This window comes from Camelina sativa, chromosome 5, assembly GCF_000633955.1.
Source record: "Camelina sativa cultivar DH55 chromosome 5, Cs, whole genome shotgun sequence".
Classification (NCBI taxonomy): domain Eukaryota; kingdom Viridiplantae; phylum Streptophyta; class Magnoliopsida; order Brassicales; family Brassicaceae; genus Camelina; species Camelina sativa.
The window spans coordinates 32212807-32234723 of record NC_025689.1 but is presented as its reverse complement, the minus strand read 5'-3'; the positions used below and the strand labels follow the sequence as shown (position 1 = coordinate 32234723).

Here is a 21917-nt window from a genome sequence, read left to right as displayed (position 1 = left end):
CATATAACGACTTAAAATTCCAACACAATAAGACAAGTCTGGTCTCGTATGTAACAAATAACGTAGACAACCAACGTTCTTCCGATAAGTAGTTGCGTTAATCTCCTTTTCGTTCTCAGCTTTTGATAGCTTCAGTTCTGGTTCCATCGGGATAAGCACAGAATTACACTTAGCCATTCCTGTTTCTTCCAAAATTCTCTGAGCATAACAAGCTTGGCTTAATGTAATACCACCTTGATGTTGATTCACTTGCATACCAAGATAATAAGTTAATCTTCCCAAGTCACTCATTTCAAATTTAGAAGACATCTCCTCCTTAAATTTGACAATAACGCTCAAACTTGTCCCTGTGATAAATAAGTCATCAACATAAACTCCAACAATGAGAAGATCAGGACCAATACTCTTCCGGTAAACAGAGGGCTCCTTTGAACATTTAACAAACCGCAACTCCAGTAAAATGTGATTCAACTTATGATTCCAAGCTCTAGGCGCCTGTTTCAAGCCATACAAAGCCTTATTAAGCTTGTATACCTTCCCTTCGTGTCCCTTTTGTTCGAAACCCTCAGGTTGAGATACATACACAGTCTCCTTTATCTCACCGTGCAGAAAAGCAGTTTTGACGTCAAGATGGTGAATCTCCCATCCATGAGAAGCAGCAAGATCGACAAGTAACCGTATGGTTTCTATCCTAGCCACTGGTGCGAAGACCTCTTCAAAGTCAACTCCATACTTCTGGATATAACCTTTAGCTACCAATCGAGCTTTATATTTGTTGACACTACCATCAGAATTTCTCTTCAACTTAAACACCCACTTAAGACCAATTGGCTTTGCTCCTACAGGTAGTTCAACAAGATCCCATGTCCTAAGCTTCTCGATCGAGCCTATTTCCTCTTCACATGCTCGTACCCATTCCTTATATTTTTGAGCTTCTTCAAAGTTTTTGGGCTCATTGTTGATACTAAGCAACAGGAATTCACCTTCTGCTTCAGCAAGCAAGACATAATCCTCTAGATATTTAGGCTTAACCCTTACACGATTTGATCTTCTTAGTTCCGGAGACATTTGTTCTGCAGAGTTTGTTGCAGTTTCGTCTGTCTCAAGTTCTGTTTCTTCAGCTTCAATTATATTCCTTGAATGTCTTTCTTCCTCACCAATGCTGTGAGTCTCATCATTTGTATCCTGTTCTTCAGTATGACAACCAAATTCTTGAAGACCGTGATTCCCAAACACATCAAAAGTGATCTTAAAACTTCCATCACCATTCTCTATTTCATGATTTCTTGACCAACTCAATCCTTTAGACTCATCAAACATCACATCACGGCTTACTATAATTTTCTTTGAAACAATCCAACAGTCTGTAAGCTTTGGAACCCGGTTCTGTTCCCAAGTGAACAAGTTCCCTTGTTCTGTCATCTAACTTTCTTAGATTTGGTTTGTCTACCTTAGCATAGCCGATGCACCCAAATATTCTAATATGTTCGACAGTGGGTCTCTTTTCACGAAAGAACTCATATGGTGTCACATCCTTCAGAGCTCTTGTCACTACTCTGTTAAGCAAGTAAGTTGAATGTCTCAAAGCCTCTCCCCAAAGATAGTTAGGCATATTCATATGCTTCATGATACTTCTAGTCATTTCCATCAAGGTTCTATTGCTTCTCTCCACTACTCCATTCTGTTGTGGAGTGTATGGTGCAGTCAAGTGTCTCTTTATACCAGCAGTATTGCAGAAGGCATTAAATTCATTAGATACAAACTCCCCTCCCCTATCTGTTCTGAAGGTTTGTATCTTTTCAGCAACTTCTTTCTCAATCATAGCTTTAAACTTCTGAAATTTAAGAAATGCTTCTCCCTTTTCTCTTAGCAACATAGTCCACATGTAGCGAGAGTAATCGTCGATGATCACGAAAATATATCTATTTCCAGCAGGCGTACACGGTGTAATTGGACCGCATAGATCTCCATGTAAGAGTTCTAGTCTTTTTGTAGCTCGAAAACTGGTTGCTTGTGGAAACATATGTCTTGTTTGCTTGCCGAGTAAACACGATCTGCAGACTTCTTTTTCAACAGCAAGTTTCGGAGCTCCAAGAACTAGTCCTTTTCTCAACATTGAAGTTAAGGTGGCATAGTTGATATGTCCCAGCCTCGTGTGCCACCTACTTGGTTCGCTTATCTCTGAAAAATTACAACAGGTGTTGTCCTGCAATCCCATCTGAACTTTATACAACCGGTTTCTTGATTTCTCTGTTTTCACAAGTAGATTCCCTTCTTCATCTTTCATAGTTAAATAGTTGCCTCTCAGTCGTATGTCAAGACCTGCTTCAGTGGCCTGACCGAGACTAATTATATTGCTCTTCAAGTCTGGAATATAATAGACATCAGTCATAACTCTCGGTTTTCCATTCTGATCAATAAACGCAATGGTTCCCTTTCCTTTGATATCAACTCGTGAATCATCCCCGAAGCGTACTTTACCAGTTACAGATGTGTCAAGCTTGCTAAAATACCTCTTATCCCCAGTCATATGATTACTCGCACCATTGTCGAGGTACCATATGTTGTTTCTAGCTGTAGTTGTCTCGAACTTGCTTGGTACTACTAACTTCTCATTCAAGTAGACCACTTCATGCATCAAGAGCTCGTCTGCATCCTCTGTATCTTTATTGTTATTTTCCTCTACTTCCTGCAGCTTCAACAATCTGTCTGGACATTGTGCTGCGAAGTGGCCGATCTGATCACAACGAAAACAAGTAATCTGCGAGAGATTTCTTCCTCCGTAGCGACCTCGTCCTCTTCCTCTGTAGAAAGATCTACCTCCACGACCCCTTCCTCTGTAACTCCCAGTTTCACCATTGTAGTCTCGATATTGCTGATTCGCTTGATTTATTTGATTTGCTTGTGGTTCTGAGTTAGCGTACATCAATTTACTCTGATCATCTTGAGTATCTTCTTCTTCCTGTATACGCTCTTCGTAAGCCTTCAAGCGTCCAACGATGTCTTCAAAGCTTATGGTATTCAAGTCTAGAACTTGTTCTAGAGAGGCTACTATCTGTATAAATTTTCTTCGCGGAAGGTTATTGAGAAACTTCTTAACAACCTTCGACTCTTCTATAGTAACTCCTAAGGCGGCTGACTTTGATGAGATTGTAGCTAGTTTTCCCGAATAATCATCAATAGTCTCTGACTCCTTCATCTTTAATCTTTCGAACTCCGCCATTAACGTTTGAAGTCTAGCTTCTCGTACTCTTTCTGCTCCAACGTTTCTAGAACGTATTGCTTCCCATACCTTCTTCGCTGTATCAAGTTCTCCAACTTGCAGTGTTAAGCTCTCTGGTATCGACTGAAATAACAGGGCCATAGCTACATCGTTTTCAAGCGAATCAACTTCTTTACCAGCTTCTGGTTCAATGGCGTCCCAAACTTTGTGTACTCGAAGGGCTATCCTCATCTTCATCGCCCATACAGTGTAGTTGGTTGATGTTAGCATAGGACAGACGATCGAAGGAGATCCTCCTCCTACTTCTTTAGGTCGTGGCGTGACAACGGTGACTTCAGACATGATCAAAGAACTCTCGCTCTGATACCAAATATAGAATTTAAGAGATTGTTTCAAGAACTCAATTAACAAAAAATAACTCTCTTTATTAATACCAAAGAAACTCACTCAAAACTTTGGTCTCTCTCAAAACACTCAATCTCTCAAATCTCTTAAGTTGTGTCACAGCTCAACACATCCTTAAATAAGCCTCTACTAATCCTAATCCTAATAGGAATCCTTATACACCTAGATAACTCCTAGACATTAGACCCTTATCTCTTTGTTATCACAAACACAATAGGATTAGGACAAGTTTCTACTTTAGACTTTCTTCAAGCTTACTCCAACTCCAACATATATATGGATTTATTTTGAATTATTTTGGTATCTCTTTCACACCATGATTTGCCTCAGGCGACGTGGAATTGTGGCAACATAATTAACATTGATGTAAACAAAATGTATCTCTTTGGTAGCAGAACATCATATGCTCATGTTTGTCTTCTTCTTTCCTTCAAGTTCATTAACAGACTCTTAAATTCTCACTTTATTTCGTCTGAAAAAAGAAATGTCATAATCAGTCTAATAATATCTTTTATCTTATAAATCACAAGTGACCTGTCCAATAGAAATTTGCCAAATAGATTTTGTGTGTAATTAAAAAAACATTTTAAAACATAACAATTTATTTTGTTCCTATTAGTACGCAAAAAAAACTAGATTTTATTAGTTTTTCCATGATCTCCATCTCCTTCAAATGAACTGCTCAAGAACCAATATAAATAAGTAAAAAACCTTCTCTATTAGCAATTTATTGTTGATCGGTTCAATCTCATCCAAACTTTTCACTTATTCAGCAAAACAAATATCTTCTATTTTTGCAATGATAATCTTCATGAATTTAAAAATGATCAACTACATTGTGGCTAAATTGTTTTGAAAGCGTGTTGGGGGAAGAGGTAATCATATTGGAGAGATTCAACAACAGTAAATGATGTAGAGGCATGGTTTTCAGAAATTTGGTGGAAGTTATTCAGCAAATTCTAGGTAAGTGACTAAATCAAGCATCAACAGTAAAATATTTTGGTGTTTTCATTTTTGATTATTATTTAATCTGCTGTAAAAAAAATCATCGTTACCAGATAAGAGTGGGGAAGAAGAGATTAAAGAAGCAAATTAAAGAAGAAGAATAAAGGAGGAGAGTCTCAAACATGTGTTGCTCACTTGCTGATATCAATACAATAAAAACACCATGTGTTGTTTTACTCTTCTGACACATCAATTTCTGTATTGAAGCAGGTGTTGACACCTCACTAAAAATAAACATCCAATCAAATTAAAAAAAATAATACAGATCAACTTTTTTAGTCCTAGGTGGACACATAATTGTCTTTTCTTTTTTTTTTTGTTAAAATTGATCGTTCTCCTTCTTTCTATCGATCGATTTCTTCTTCTTTATGTCTACAGATTTTAGTACTTAATTTATTCATCTTATTTCTAACTTGCTTTCAACCTAGGTATTTCTATTTTATTCGTCTTATGTTATGTGATTTGTTGCATATGAAAATCATAGAACATCTCGATTACAACTTTTTCTTTTTAACGCGATTTGGAATCATAATTGTCTTCTCAAGTTGGAGCATAATATTCATCTTTCTGATGGGAATAGATTCGGCTCGTGAGGATCTACGAGTCTGCCTAAAATAATGTTGTGGCGGTGGCAGAGGAAGTAGCTGCGGAGGTTGTGAGTACATTGCAACAAACCTTATAACATCCATTGGACCGAGTTGATTTGTCTGGTCGGAAACTGAAACTCAAGCATTTGAAAAGTTTCAAAGTGTCCTTATCCTTAATATCTATGAAAATCAGCTCGAGGTCTGTTCTAATCCAGAAAATTGTAATATGCAAGCAAATTTGTTAGTGTTATGATATGTTATGTGTCAAAGATGTAAATTTTTGCTCTGGATTTGAATCTTTTGGGTAAATTATTTGGTTTTTAGATATGTTCTTTGTCAAGCAAATCTGTTAGTGCGTGGTTTCTTTGTTCAAAGATTTAAACTTCACTTGATTTTGAGTCTTTAATAGGTAATGTATCTGCCTATCTGGATTGGTTATTGTGGTGATGTCTAGATTGAGATTGATTTTAAAGTGTGTGTTTCTTTGTCTTGATCAAAGGCTATGTTTGATTGCAGAGACTGAACACGGTGTGGCTCTTGTGAAGCAGATGTTGGAACCTGATCCCACTAAGCGTTTGAATCCTCAGCAAGTTCTTGGTAATGAAATGATTTTAACTCATTTTTTCTTATTCAACTTGTTTTTTCTTCGGTTGGATTTGAAGTTGAGAAACCGCCGCTGAAGTGAAGTCGGTCTCTATTTCCTTCTTAAAGATCCTTGTTGAATACATAATGAGAGGCTCCGAATGTTCTTTTAGGGGATATTGTTAGGTCAAGGTTGAAGCAATTCTTCACGGTGAATAGACTGAAATGGTAAGTTCTTCACGTAAATGTTGCCTCTTAATATTTTCCAGATGAGTTTGTACTTTTGTTTGGAGCTTTGATTGGTTTCAGTTACTTGCTCTCTTTTGATGCTTCCAGGTAATCGTTGAGCACTTGTCTCTTTAAGAAGTTGAAGTGATCATAAACATGTTTACACTGATGGATGCAGTTGTCTCTTTCCGTTTGTTTTTTTCTATAGTAAATGTTTGGTGATGCAGTTTTTGACCCTATAAGTTGTTAGGGAATATGTTGTCCCACTTAGTTTTGTTTAAGTGTTGAGCTGTTCTCAATTGGTTTTGGTGATTTTTTCTTCTACCTTGTCCTGATTTAAGTTAGGCACAATTTGTATTTGACGTTTGAGACTGTACTCTTTTGTTCTTTCCATTTTGGAGTAGAAAACATTCATTTGATTTTCAGATTGTTATGCTTTGGAAAAAAAAACGATTCACGAGGAAGCAAGAGAACTCATCAGTAAGCTGTGATAATGTCAAAGAGATTCATACATTGAAGAGGTGAATCACAGAGGAGGAGAAGCCTTGGGATCAAATCCCTAAATTGAATTTTGGGGAGTAAGAAAATGAATCAAGAGGGAGTGTTGGAAGTTGATTGATTACTTAATCCTGCAACAGAGAAAATGGAGAAAGTGAAAGATGCGATGATGATGAAGAACACAGAGGAAGCATGAGCAGATGAATTGGTGGTGACATGGTGTGGTCGTAGAGGAAGGCCTTGATTGGAACAACTGTTAGTAGATCATTAGCATTATGCAGCATATATGCTGCTTATGCTGTAGGTTATTATATATTAACAATGATATGTGATTGGTACAGCTGTTAGCATTTAGACATAAAATTACAAAATTAGACATTTTAAATATATAAATATAGATTTTGTTGCTAATGAAATAATTTAAAATACTTAATTTGAAAAACATATTAAAACATCTTATAAGCATAATATCAAATGAAATAAGAACTTATGAATATTAAAATAAATGAAACAAATCATACGTTCTTCCTGATTCGACATGTTGAAACTGTTTACAATATTATTATATGTTATAAAACCATCATCTTCAAGAAAAACAACAAGACATCTTCGTACCCTTTTGCATCATATATGAATATACACAAGAAACTTGGCTATAAAATTAAAAAAATGAAAGAGTTGCTTTTCAACTTACGAGGTTTGCTGCTGCAGACTTTTTCTCTGATGTAGGTTTTTTTTAGCGTTAGGTCAAAAATATTATTGTGAATTTATAGTAAACTCTAGGTAATTAATGAGGGTAAAATTGTATTTTAATAACTTAAAAACTATTATGTTTGGGAAATACTTCGTTTAGGAGTATTGAGCTATAGAGTATTTAAAAGCTTTTTATGCTCCTTTTATGCTTTCTAAACAAAACGTGATTAGCTTTCTAAAATCTATATACTCACTTATATGCACTACCAATCAAAGCCGAAGAAGAAGATGGAAAGGAGAGGAAACTAAAAGAAAAATGTCATTGGACCATTATTTTAGTAAAGGCCAATTATTTTAGTAAAGACCCACTTAATCCTAGGTTAATACATGTTGTAGTGTTGTAAGACATAAATTAAGTGAGATTAAGGAGATGGAGGATGAAGTGGCTTAATCTAAAGTATTATGAGAGATCCATCAAGAACATTTTACAATAGAGACATGCCCTAAGGGGAGACATGTAAGAGTAATAACTAATATCTCTTAAGGGTTTATAATCCCAAAACTTATTTCTCAAGGTAATAAAATTTAAAATATATTAAAAATCAAACTGATTAAATAAAAAAAACTCAAGTATCATATGATGATGTAAATGATAATAACAAAATAAAAAAAATTACCCTTAAAATATTATCAAAAACTTATGAATTTTGATTCCAAACAACATACAATATCTTAAATTATGAACTGGAAAAAAAACATGAAAAAATATAACTAAAATAAAATTAAAAAATCTAACCCAGCAGGTTCCAACCTAGTGTTCATTAAAAGGTCATAGCTAAACCTTTTTTGCCGATTCAAAGTTTTACAAATATTTGCATTTCACTGTCAAATCATTTTTTAGAAATAGTACCAATACGGTGAGTTGTGTGACATGTCTCAGTCAAAGTATCATCAACTCATAAATAATTTGTGGTTTTGTTAACAATTTTTTCTTTATTTAAGTTTCTAAATTTCAAATTGGAAATTCTTAATATTATCTAAAACATGAAAATAACTCGGATTTTTAGATAGTATTACGAATCCAATTTTAATTTCCAAAAGTTTAAATATAATTTTATCACATGATCAACAACTTTCTAACAACTTTAATATTTTTAAACAGAAAAATATATCTCAGTTAAAATTATATGTTAAAATGTTTTATATACTTTCATTAATGAGATTATTGAAAGTGTTAGCAGATAAATGAATTACTTTTGAAAAATTTAATTTAATATTTGTGTCTTGTACGTAGTACAGAGTAAATACTAGTATATATATATTGTTTGAAATATGTTAGTTGATCCCAACACCGATATCACTGACTACAAAAATAAACATAATATATATATATATATATATATATATATAAAAGGAATCGTCACTAAAATTCAAAAAAAAAAAAAGGAATCGTCACCCACAAGAAAAATCAACGACCGTGATGAGAAAACATAGTGTACAAGTAGGGGTCCAGTACCACCATAATTAATTTGTGCTGTTAGTGCATCATAACCACTTCCTCCGGATGCAAATGTTACACCTTTGAGAAGATCTTCGGGCTTAAAATTCGGATTCATATATGCTGGCAAAGTCATAGCCAGTCCCAATTTTTCAGCTGCAATATTGTAGCATAGTTACCACATGTTGTAATGATATATATATATATATATATAGGTTTTGAGTATTTTGCATAACTACGTCTACTTGATAGGTAAAGCAGTATGGGTTTCCTCTATCGTTCTACCTATGTATATTTCTGACAAATTAAAAACATAAACATAGGATCACCTTAAGTCTGTTACCATTCTCACCCGAACCTGGTTCCTCTAAAAAATAGGCGTATAATTTGGCCTATGAGCAAATATTTCAAAAAAAAAAAAAAAGACACATACGATCACTTAGGCATGCCACAGTTACGGTTATTGTCACCAGTGACGGATCTAGAACAGTTTTTAGTATGGGGCACACTGCACACTTAAACGAAATATTTTTAAAATTATATAAAAATAAAAATAAGTTTCGTAATAAATTTTAAAACTATAAATGAAAGAATTATATTTTCATCGTTATTTCATTTCCCATTTTATTAAATGTTTTCTCCCAAAAAAAAAAATTTAGACTATTGTTTAAAAACCGTTAATTATAGGTTACATTAAAAATTGATATATGAACGAATTATCTATTTAATGATAAACTAACATAATTTAGAAGTTTTATGAATAACAAATCATTTTATTAAACTAGAAAAAATTAATTCGTCTAACTTGTCACATTATAAATTAATAGCAAAATAATTACTTATTATAAACATGTTTGATGTATTTCGAACTAGGAAACAACTAAAAAGGTTACGATAATTAAAGTTTACTTGAAGGAAAAAAAACTAGATTAGTTATGCTCTAATTCTTTTATGGTAATTTTCTAAAATAACTGTAGGAAACTTCTATTGCACCTGGAAAATAACAAAGTTATGTGGGTCGTTCTTATTAATTATTTTGAATTGAAATAATTTTCTTGATGTTTTTTAATAGAACTGATTGGGTTGAGGCACATATTTGATTTGTAATTAGGGTGTGGCACCTTTCAAAAATATTCAACTAGACAGATAATTAAATACATAAATACATATTATATAAAAAAAAAAAAGAGTGTGGGGCACGTGCCATACCCCTCTTAGCCTTGTGTCCGCCCCTGATTGTCACGGACCACGGTTATGGTTTATTAACCATCGGTTATGGTTAGAAATTTTTTTTAACCTTAACCATAATCGTTTAATAAATGAATTACGTTTAAATATGGTTCCGGTTGGAAATGGTTACGGTTATATACGGTTAAAGATATTTGATAATATGATACGATTGATATTATTTGATGATATAATATGATTGATATTATTTATTTACTAGAATTTGTACCCGCGCAAGCGCGAGATTTTAATTTAAATCTTTTCTATTAATATGAATTCTTGAACTCGAATATAATTATTCAAAGTTTTGAGGGTAAATCTTTATAAATATATGTCATGTGGTAATATTAGGAAAAATAAACGACATTGATGACCACTTCAAAATCTTTTAACATTAAGAGAGTTTATTTCTTATTCATATATTTCATTAAAAATATTTTTAAAGGCTTTGATGTTGATCGATTGTTGATCTAATTGTATATATTATTTATGATTAGATGTTGATACTAACATAACATTATTTCGTATAAATTTGAATATACCAAATCTCATGAATATTGCTTAAAGGTAAAATATAATATCATATCGTTATAACATCTTTACCGAGTTTGCTTTATCCATCAAAATAATTGCAACGTACCATAACGACCAATTCATGAAAGTGCATATCTTATCCCACTTTCCATGATTATATGGCCAAAGTGTTACACCCAACTTGGAATCTAATAATGTATGTCATTTATTTTTCTACAAACTCATTCGTTTCACACAATTAATGAGATGTCATAGATTTTAATTTAGTCATGTGTGATTGTGTATTTTTTACTAATTTATTTTCAAACACTTTTAACTTTAATTCTTTCGTCATTATTGATGATGCACTCCTTTTGACATCTACGTTTTTCCACCTTCTATTGGATCACACATAATACATATTAGACTGTAAAATGATTTTCAAGATATATTATAACTATTTTCTCTTTAATTACTATATTTCAATACTTAAATTTGGATTAGAACCATTTGATTCAATTGATGAAACATCAATTTTCTTTTCCTTTTTGATTATGTTATAAAATAATATTTCACTTTTAATTTTATTTTTTCCTGTTTAAAATTTTATAAATACAATTACAGAATTTTTTTTATTCTACCATAATTTTAAATTTTACTTCCATACCACAACTCAATAATACACAATTACATAATTTTTATTTATTCTACCATAAATTTAAAATTTACTTCCATTCTAAAACTCAATAATACATTTATAATTTTCATTATTTATCAGTTTAATTGAAAATTTTAATTATACTATTACCACTGATAAAAAATTATAGTATTGTTTTCTTATTTTAAAATTTTATTTATTTAACTAATTATATTTATTTTTAAACTTTCTATTAATTATAATTGACAGAAATATGTGCTAAATGTATATTTTAAATTTATTTTAAAGTAAAAAATAATTACAATTATGTTAGTGTATTCATATTTCTATATATCATATGATTCATATTAAATAAACAATTATTAGTATATTTTATTATGCTTTTAAAATAGTTATTGTTAACAAATTACGGTTTAACTATGCGGTTAACCAACAATTTTGATACGGTTACGGTTAATTAACGGTTATGGTTAATATAATTTAACTATATATTTACGGTTAACAGTTACGGTTTTTAACCATTTTATACTGTTACGGTCTGGTTACGATCTGGTTACAGTCTGATTACGGTTTGGATACGGTCCGGTTACGGTCCAAAATACGGTTATGGTTTAATTTTGGTCATGCCTACAATCACGGTCACCTAATGAATTTGTTTTCTATATACAGTAATTAGGGAAAATATTTGAGTTCACCTCTAGAGGTGAGCTATTTTGTTCACCTCCTCCCTTTTCAACTAATCAGAATATGTCACTTAATAAATAGAAAGAAAATTAAAAAAAAATTATATTTAAAAAGTATATATATATATTTTTAAAAACTAATAATCCTACTATATTAATTGAGAAGTACAAATATAAAACTAACCTTAAAATGTATAAAAAATTACATTCAGTTGTCATTAGAAAAACTTAATTAAAATTAACTAATTAATTAATTAAATAAATATAATTAATTTTAAAAATAAAAACGCTGACAGATCAAATATAAAAAAATCTAGAAAAGTAAAAGAAATCTATTCAAATCAAAATTAATTTGTACTTGAAAAACAAATTAACTGCTAAGATTTTCTAAAAAATACAGATAAATTCTTTATTTTGGAATTTCAAATTAATTTTACATTGTCATGCCATTGATTTTAAATAATTATTAGTTAAAAAAAAATATTTTCTCTCTCTAATAAATTATGACGAAAATTACAAAATATTTTTTTAAAGAATATAAACAAATTAGAATTTCAAAAACTAAGATTTTATATTCGAATAGTCAATATAATTATTTATAATAACTAGATTTCAAAGATTTTGTTAAAATTTCAAATTATGATTCTCCTATCATCTTTATTTTAATTTATTTGCAAATTGTTTGGAATTTTCATATAATACTTATGATTAATAAAATGCAGATTTCTTTCTGGATATGCTGTGATTTGAATTTTTAAAAACAAAGTTATATTACTCGATTTATGAAAATAAAATGTGTGTTTTAATTTTCACATTGGCGGGTTGGTAATAAATTTATATAGCTGATAAATTAATAAATTTTATTTGTTTATAATTATAATATTAAAATTACTACTTCATATTTCACAAAATAATGATGCAAATACAACAAACAATATAAAACTGTAATATACATCAAAAATAAAATATTATACTACTATTCTAAAATAATTAGTATTCAAAACATATATTGATTTACAGAACAATTATAAATAAATATTATCTCAAACAAAATAATTTTTTTATAAAAAATATAACAATAAATTTTATTATTCTATTATAATTTTTTTTTTAAATATTGACCCGTGCTTTAAGCATGAGATATTTACTAGTATATTATTAATTTTATTTACACGGTTATATGTCAGATTAGGTTTATAAATAGAGTTTATATTTTACAATTAAATGATAAGATATGTGAGTTTTGATATATGAAAAAATAGTGGTTTAGGTTTGGGTTCTGACCCTTTAGAGGGCTTGGGATGGTGGTATGGTACTCAGGATGACAGGACGCTACTTTTGGGTGCTCGCAGTCTTCGTCGTAGTCCTTCTTCCCTTCATTCGGAGTTTAATGCCTTGCTTTGGGCTATGGAGTCTCTTCGGGCGGCAGGGATTGATTATCAGAATTTTGAGTCAGAGAGCACTGAACTGGTGGCGATGGTGCAGGCTCCGGATGACTGGCCAGCTTTTTCGCATTTATTGGAAGATTTTCACTCCCTCAGATCATCTTTCGCCTCCTTCACTCTGACCCAGATCCCGCGATCGTCAAATGTCCGAGCAGATTGTCTTGCTTGCTCCTCTAGACCTTTAGCTTCTGAAGTCTCATTTGTAAACTCTTTCGCTCCAGTTTGGGCAACCAACCTTGGAGTTTCTTTTTAATTTATTTTAATGTTAGATTGAAAAAAAAAAAATTAATAGAGGGCGTTAGGGTTTAGATTATATAAGTAAACAAAATTATATGTCAGTTTGGGTTGACAAATGAGAATTAGAGTTTAGATTTTACAATTAAAATAGATTTGATTAATGAATCCAATAATTAGGAATATATCTCGAACGATTCTGATTAATATAGTTATAACTACTTACCAAATTGTTTGTGTACTATCGATATTTTAGGGATGTAGCAAATTGTATTAGCTATATTTTTAGGGAAGATCCGATTATCATAAGCGGATAAAATGTTTTTAAATAACCCGACCTGTGTGATAAGAAAAAGAAAGATCTGATTTATTGAATCGGTTTAAAAGCAGAAAAAAACCCGACCCGGATGACAAAAAGAAGGACACAAATTTGTACTCCAAAATGTATAGATAGATCCCAAAAAAAAAGTTGTGGTTCCCTCCAGGAGATGGAATTCAACACACTCCCTGTCGAGAAGAACTCAGATTTGATCCCATCAGCAACTATCTTTAACCCCATCAAGTAAATCTAAAGCTATCAATAATAGGTAGGAAAAACTGGGAAAAAAGAGAAGGTCGAAAGAAATTGTCTACAAAGTAAATTTATATGGTGGACCAGATTTAGCATACCAAAATGTTGTTAAGTTGTTTCTGTAAACAACTTAAGGAACTTTTGTCTATAGTTGACTCAAAATGATGAGGATTTGTCCATTTTGCGCACCATGTGTACAACATTTATTGGTGCCGTTCAGATGTATCCTTTGAACTACAAGGCTAACACTTTTATATTGTATACTATCAAAGAGGATATACCTTGACTTGTCCATAGAAGCATATTTGAACGTGATGCGCTCAAAGTCAAAGCTATTCACTGGTCAACTGGGGCTGTAAGTTTGCTGCAACATTAGAGATATCCATTTTCCTTTCAATCCCTGTAAACCAAAGACTTTTTCTTTTAGCAGTACCAACTTAAAAAGTTTCTACGCTTTTGTGGTTTCAGGTTTTGCCTTTCCTTGGAATTGCACTCGGAGTGTTTCTCTTCTACTCGTTACTCACAATCTTACTCAAGGTATTAGACAAAACTAAAACCATACACTGGCCTCCTTCACTCTCTTTTCTCATGTCAATATGTCTGTTAATTGCCATGCCTCTGATACGTATAACCTTTTTTGAAAATATGGTCTTCTCAGACCAATGGTTCAGCAATGTTTACCCTCTCGTTACTCACATCAGACATGTGGGCGGTTTTGATCCGCATTTTCGCTTACCATGAGAAGGTTAGCTCACTTTGTATATCGAAACATCATATGACACACTTGCATTTCTGTCAGTAGAGAGCAGTGTATGTGATCATGTTGGCTATATATGCTAGGTCGACTGGCTCTATTACTTGGCATTTGCTACTACCGCTATTGGACTGATCATATACTCAATGTACAGTCTTTTTCTCATCTTTCTTCAACTCCAGTATCTGTTCTGCACTCCGGAGATCATCAGTATTATTCACACCCCTTGTTTTCCATTTCTTGATGTTCCCATTTCTCAGGAAGGAGAAAGATCAGGAGGAATAAAGATGTTGGTGCGGGATTCAGCACTCCCGACATACCGAACTAAACCAGAAGTATTAATTGATTGTTTAACCGGGAATCCGGTTAGGGGATCAATTAGGTCATTAGGAGTTAATTCGGACGAAGTATAATCTTGGAGAAGAAGGAACCGACATCCACTTCGACGCGGCGGCCGACTCAAGGAATGAGGCAGTTTTCCATATATCACTTCGTCCGTTAAGGAAAGTTAATATATTTAGAGATCTACGAATATGTATAAATAAGGGGAGACTTCTCCATTGTAGATCATCCAGAATCCAATACAATAATTGAGTACTCTTTTCGTTCTTTGCAATAAACCCTAATCCTTTCGAGTTCTTCTTTTTACTCTTAATTTCAAGGTTCAGATCTATTTTCTAGAGAGATAACCCTATTGAATTTGTTTCCCTCCTTAAACAAATTCATTGTGGAAACCTAGTTTCTACAATTGGCGCCGTCTGTGGGGACGCAAATCGTCTCTAGAAAAGTTACTCTCTAGGAAACTCTCCTTAAAAAGCCTTGCAATAATGTCTTCCGTCGTGAACGAAGTCCCCGAAACAAACCGCACGCCCGATCTCACGGGCATCATGCCTTCTCAAGATGACATCACGACACTAGGTGGCGCATCGACTAGGCCTGTCACTACCGTGTACTCCCGTCATCGCGTGAACACAACGGCAAACCTGGTCGGAACCTCCACCGAACTCCCAGTCGGGGTCAGATCCGAAGGGGAAACCAGCCAGGGTGCAGGACGAACTCCCGAAGAGCTAGTCAACCTCGACACGGAGCCTTCTAATGAACAAACCCATAACGAGGCGGATGCTCGCACAACAGAGCAGCAAATCGGCGCACAGAACGGGAACCTCCCCGTTCATACCACGCCAGCGGTCCAGAATCCGCAGGTCGTTTCCATGGAGGACTTCAGAATCTTGTTCGGCACCATGACGAAAGAGATCTACCAGATGATCTCCGACACCAACCGCAGAGTTGACGCCGTTGTAACCCAAACAACCCCATCACAAATCTCTGTCGGACAATCGCCAGCACTCAACTTGGGCGGCCTCACTCGTCGTCTCGACTTTTCGGACGCACAATTCGAGCAGAGGAATCCTCCCCCTCAAACAACGTCGAGCATTCGACCGACGAATCTGAATTGATGGATACACGAGAGCTCGACCGCCCCGGTCACCCGCCTTGCAAACTCTGGACCTTGCTTCGAACTCGAAGAAATCAAGTCACAGATTAGCGGCATGAACACGCTCCTCCATCGAGCTATCAGCACGGCCCCCGAGATCGATAGGATCGTCGAAGTAACTCGGCAGTCACCATTCACTCAACGGGTAGCACGGGCTGCCATACCAAACGTCAAGCTGAAGCTTCCGATCTACCAAGGAGACAAAGATCCGGTCCAGTTCATGACATCCTTCATGGCAACCATGTCAAAGGCACGATTCACCGACGAACAGAGAGATGCCGGTTGCTGTCAGCTATTCGTAGATAGCCTTTCCGGCCCTGCCTTGGTATGGTTCACAAGGCTCGAGCCGAACTCGATTGACAACTTCGATGACTTATCTAAGGCCTTCCTCAAGAACTACCGAATCCTCATCGAACGAGGCGTGACGAGTTCAGATCTATGGGAGATGGCCCAGGAACGGGGAGAACCCATCGCCAACTACTTGAACAGGTTCAAGGAAAAGCTGACAAAGGTCAACGTCCCGGAGGATGCGGCAATGGCAGCCTTCAGAAAGGGCCTGATCCCTGGATCACCATTACGAAAGGACCTCAACATCCGGGAACCCAAGGACCTCGATGACGCGCTGCATCGAGCCTCCAGATTCGCACTGGACGAGGAGGAGGAAGCCCGAATAGCCGCAAAAACCCAGGACGAACAACCATCGCATCCCCCTAAGGTTAAAAACCGGGTCGAACACCACGAGCCCCGCAAGCACCATGAACCTCAAGATCGCAAAAAGGGGGTCATCCACGCAGTCTCCGAGGTGGACGATCAAGAGAAGCAGCCATCCGATCCGAAGGAACTCTACTGTGATTTTCACACATACCCCGGTCACTCCACACAAGAGTGCGTCCACCTGAAAAACTACCTGTACGTGAAGTATCTCTCCGGAGAAGTTGAAGCTACTTATCAGCCAAAAAGCGCTCGTGGAGGCAGAGGTCGCCGAGGGGGATGGCGCGGAGGACGATCTAACCGAGGCCATGGTGCAGGCGGCGGACGGGGTTATGATGGACCACCCAACGCAGCCCAACAGCTGGTCAACCAAGCACCCGCCAATCATCAGGAGGAGGCGCCCCAAGCAGACGAACTGCCTGGCCCTCCCAAACGACAGAGGGGACAAAACCCGGAGCGGGTCAATTCTCCTCCCCGTGGACGAATAACCACGATACTTGGTCCACCAGAGGACTGCGCAGACTCCGTTCGCGCACTAAAAAAGAGGCACGACAAGTTTGCGTCCTTCAAACTGCTCCGAGCGAGCCTTCACTCTGTTCGGACCCGATATCATTCACTTTGGAGGATGCCAAAGGGATCCAACACCCCCATTCAGACCCTTTGGTTATCGAAGTCTCGATGGGCGACTTCGACGTCGAGCGAGTCCTGATTGACACTGNTGAAGCTTCCGATCTACCAAGGAGACAAAGATCCGGTCCAGTTCATGACATCCTTCATGGCAACCATGTCAAAGGCACGATTCACCGACGAACAGAGAGATGCCGGTTGCTGTCAGCTATTCGTAGATAGCCTTTCCGGCCCTGCCTTGGTATGGTTCACAAGGCTCGAGCCGAACTCGATTGACAACTTCGATGACTTATCTAAGGCCTTCCTCAAGAACTACCGAATCCTCATCGAACGAGGCGTGACGAGTTCAGATCTATGGGAGATGGCCCAGGAACGGGGAGAACCCATCGCCAACTACTTGAACAGGTTCAAGGAAAAGCTGACAAAGGTCAACGTCCCGGAGGATGCGGCAATGGCAGCCTTCAGAAAGGGCCTGATCCCTGGATCACCATTACGAAAGGACCTCAACATCCGGGAACCCAAGGACCTCGATGACGCGCTGCATCGAGCCTCCAGATTCGCACTGGACGAGGAGGAGGAAGCCCGAATAGCCGCAAAAACCCAGGACGAACAACCATCGCATCCCCCTAAGGTTAAAAACCGGGTCGAACACCACGAGCCCCGCAAGCACCATGAACCTCAAGATCGCAAAAAGGGGGTCATCCACGCAGTCTCCGAGGTGGACGATCAAGAGAAGCAGCCATCCGATCCGAAGGAACTCTACTGTGATTTTCACACATACCCCGGTCACTCCACACAAGAGTGCGTCCACCTGAAAAACTACCTGTACGTGAAGTATCTCTCCGGAGAAGTTGAAGCTACTTATCAGCCAAAAAGCGCTCGTGGAGGCAGAGGTCGCCGAGGGGGATGGCGCGGAGGACGATCTAACCGAGGCCATGGTGCAGGCGGCGGACGGGGTTATGATGGACCACCCAACGCAGCCCAACAGCTGGTCAACCAAGCACCCGCCAATCATCAGGAGGAGGCGCCCCAAGCAGACGAACTGCCTGGCCCTCCCAAACGACAGAGGGGACAAAACCCGGAGCGGGTCAATTCTCCTCCCCGTGGACGAATAACCATGATACTTGGTCCACCAGAGGACTGCGCAGACTCCGTTCGCGCACTAAAGAAGAGGGCACGACAAGTTTGCGCCCTTCAAACTGCTCCGAGCGAGCCTTCACTCTGTTTGGACCCGATATCATTCACTTCGGAGGATGCCAAAGGGATCCAACACCCCCATTCAGACCCTTTGGTTATCGAAGTCTCGATGGGCGACTTCGACGTCGAGCGAGTCCTGATTGACACTGGGAGCACCGTCAATGTACTCTGCTGGCAAACGCTAGAAAAAATGGGCGTCACACCAGACCAACTAAAACCCGAAACTCGAACACTGACGGGCTACNAAAGGCACGATTCACCGACGAACAGAGAGATGCCGGTTGCTGTCAGCTATTCGTAGATAGCCTTTCCGGTCCTGCCTTGGTATGGTTCACAAGGCTCGAGCCAAACTCGATCGACAACTTCGATGACTTATCTAAGGCCTTCCTCAAGAACTACCGAATGTTCATCGAACAAGGCGTGACGAGTTCAGATCTATGGGAGATGGCCCAGGAACGGGGAGAACCCATCGCCAACTACTTGAACAGGTTCAAGGAAAAGCTGACAAAGGTCAACGTCCCGGAGGATGCGGCAATGGCAGCCTTCAGAAAGGGCCTGATCCCTGGATCACCATTACGAAAGGACCTCAACATCCGGGAACCCAAGGACCTCGATGACGCGCTGCATCGAGCCTCCAGATTCGCACTGGACGAGGAGGAGGAAGCCCGAATAGCCGCAAAAACCCAGGACGAACAACCATCGCATCCCCCTAAGGTTAAAAACCGGGTCGAACACCACGAGCCCCGCAAGCACCATGAACCTCAAGATCGCAAAAAGGGGGTCATCCACGCAGTCTCCGAGGTGGACGATCAAGAGAAGCAGCCATCCGATCCGAAGGAACTCTACTGTGATTTTCACACATACCCCGGTCACTCCACACAAGAGTGCGTCCACCTGAAAAACTACCTGTACGTGAAGTATCTCTCCGGAGAAGTTGAAGCTACTTATCAGCCAAAAAGCGCTCGTGGAGGCAGAGGTCGCCGAGGGGGATGGCGCGGAGGACGATCTAACCGAGGCCATGGTGCAGGCGGCGGACGGGGTTATGATGGACCACCCAACGCAGCCCAACAGCTGGTCAACCAAGCACCCGCCAATCATCAGGAGGAGGCGCCCCAAGCAGACGAACTGCCTGGCCCTCCCAAACGACAGAGGGGACAAAACCCGGAGCGGGTCAATTCTCCTCCCCGTGGACGAATAACCACGATACTTGGTCCACCAGAGGACTGCGCAGACTCCGTTCGCGCACTAAAAAAGAGGCACGACAAGTTTGCGTCCTTCAAACTGCTCCGAGCGAGCCTTCACTCTGTTCGGACCCGATATCATTCACTTTGGAGGATGCCAAAGGGATCCAACACCCCCATTCAGACCCTTTGGTTATCGAAGTCTCGATGGGCGACTTCGACGTCGAGCGAGTCCTGATTGACACTGGGAGCACCGTCAATGTACTCTGCTGGCAAACGCTAGAAAAAATGGGCGTCACACCAGACCAACTAAAACCCGAAACTCGAACACTGACGGGCTACGATGGGGTCGCCAAGATGTCGATGGGAGACGTAAAACTACAAGTACGAGCTGGCGGAGTAACCCGGAAGACTAAATTCGCAGTCGTTGATGCACCACCAATCTACAACGCTATTTTGGGGGTACCGTGGATATATGCGATGCAGGCCGTACCGTCGACCTATCACCTCTGCCTCAAATTCCCAACTCCTACAGGAATCTGCACACTTTACGGCGACCAGAGGGTGGCCCGAGCCTGCTCTGTTATCGAAAAGAAGCAGAGGAAGACGGAGGCCGCATAGCAATTACAGAGCGGGGACCATCTCACCGGTCTCCGAAAGCCGGAGCGAGATCGCCTCAAGTCTCCGGAGTGTCGGATCCTACAGGCGAATATTGACCCTTCCGACCCCTCGCGAACTGTCGGTATCGGGGCTGAACTCGATGAAAGCATAAAGGCTAAGCTGATCGCTTTCCTGCAATCTCGGGCTTCCACATTCGCCTGGTCAACAAAGGACATGGTGGGGATAAGCCCCGAAGTCATGTGCCACAAGCTCAATATCAACCCCACGTTCAAGCCGATTAGACAGAAGCGCAGGCGCCTAGGCCCGGATCGAGCCAAAGCGGTCCAAGACGAAGTGGAACGACTACTCAAGGCGGATCAAATCATGGAAGTCCAGTACCCTGATTGGCTGGCTAACCCGGTGGTGGTCAAAAAGAAAAACGGCAAGTGGAGAGTTTGCGTGGACTTCACCGATCTCAACAAAGCTTGCCCTAAGGACAGCTTTCCTCTGCCGCACATAGATCGTCTCGTCGAAGCCACGGCTGGAAACCAGTTGCTTTCATTTATGGATGCTTTCTCAGGCTACAACCAGATCGCCATGAGCTCAGCGGACCGCGAGAAAACGGCATTCATCACAGATAGGGGGACCTACTGCTACAAAATGATGCCGTTCGGACTAAAAAACGCCGGTGCAACCTACCAGCGCTTGGTAAACATGATGTTCGCTGATCTGCTCGACAAAACCATGGAGGTCTATATAGACGACATGCTGGTCAAATCTCTGGTCGCGGAACAGCACGTCCAACACCTGGCAGAATGTTTAGACATCTTGGATCAATTCCAGATGAAACTAAACCCGACGAAGTGTACATTCGGAGTAACTTCGGGGGAATTCTTGGGGTACATCGTCACTGAACGGGGAATAGAGGTAAATCCTAAGCAGATCGAAGCCATACTAGGACTCCCGTCACCGACCAACAAACGAGAAGTACAGCGCCTGACCGGCCGGATCANCCGAAGTCATGTGCCACAAGCTCAATATCGACCCCACGTTCAAGCCGATTAGACAGAAGCGCAGGCGCCTAGGCCCGGATCGAGCCAAAGCGGTCCAAGACGAAATGGAACGACTACTCAAGGCGGATCAAATCATGGAAGTCCAGTACCCTGATTGGCTGGCTAACCCGGTGGTGGTCAAAAAGAAAAACGGCAAGTGGAGAGTTTGCGTTGACTTCACCGATCTCAACAAAGCTTGCCCTAAGGACAGCTTTCCTCTGCCGCACATAGATCGTCTCGTCGAAGCCAC

The 21917-nt window shown here is 38.6% G+C and overlaps 4 protein-coding genes across 4 annotated transcripts; all 4 read left to right on the top strand.

Annotated features, from left to right (window-relative positions):
• On the top strand, positions 16355–17719 carry LOC104789778. The gene has a single exon (XM_010515424.1). It carries the CDS (start codon positions 16355–16357, stop codon positions 17717–17719), a length of 1365 nt encoding a protein of 454 aa, XP_010513726.1.
• LOC104789777 lies at positions 17795–19135 on the top strand. Its single transcript, XM_010515423.1, has one exon. It carries the CDS (start codon positions 17795–17797, stop codon positions 19133–19135), a length of 1341 nt encoding a protein of 446 aa, XP_010513725.1.
• On the top strand, positions 19279–20253 carry LOC104789776. The gene has a single exon (XM_010515422.1). The coding sequence runs from the start codon at positions 19279–19281 to the stop codon at positions 20251–20253; it is 975 nt and encodes a 324-aa protein (XP_010513724.1).
• LOC104789774 lies at positions 20304–20636 on the top strand. Its single transcript, XM_010515421.1, has one exon. It carries the CDS (start codon positions 20304–20306, stop codon positions 20634–20636), a length of 333 nt encoding a protein of 110 aa, XP_010513723.1.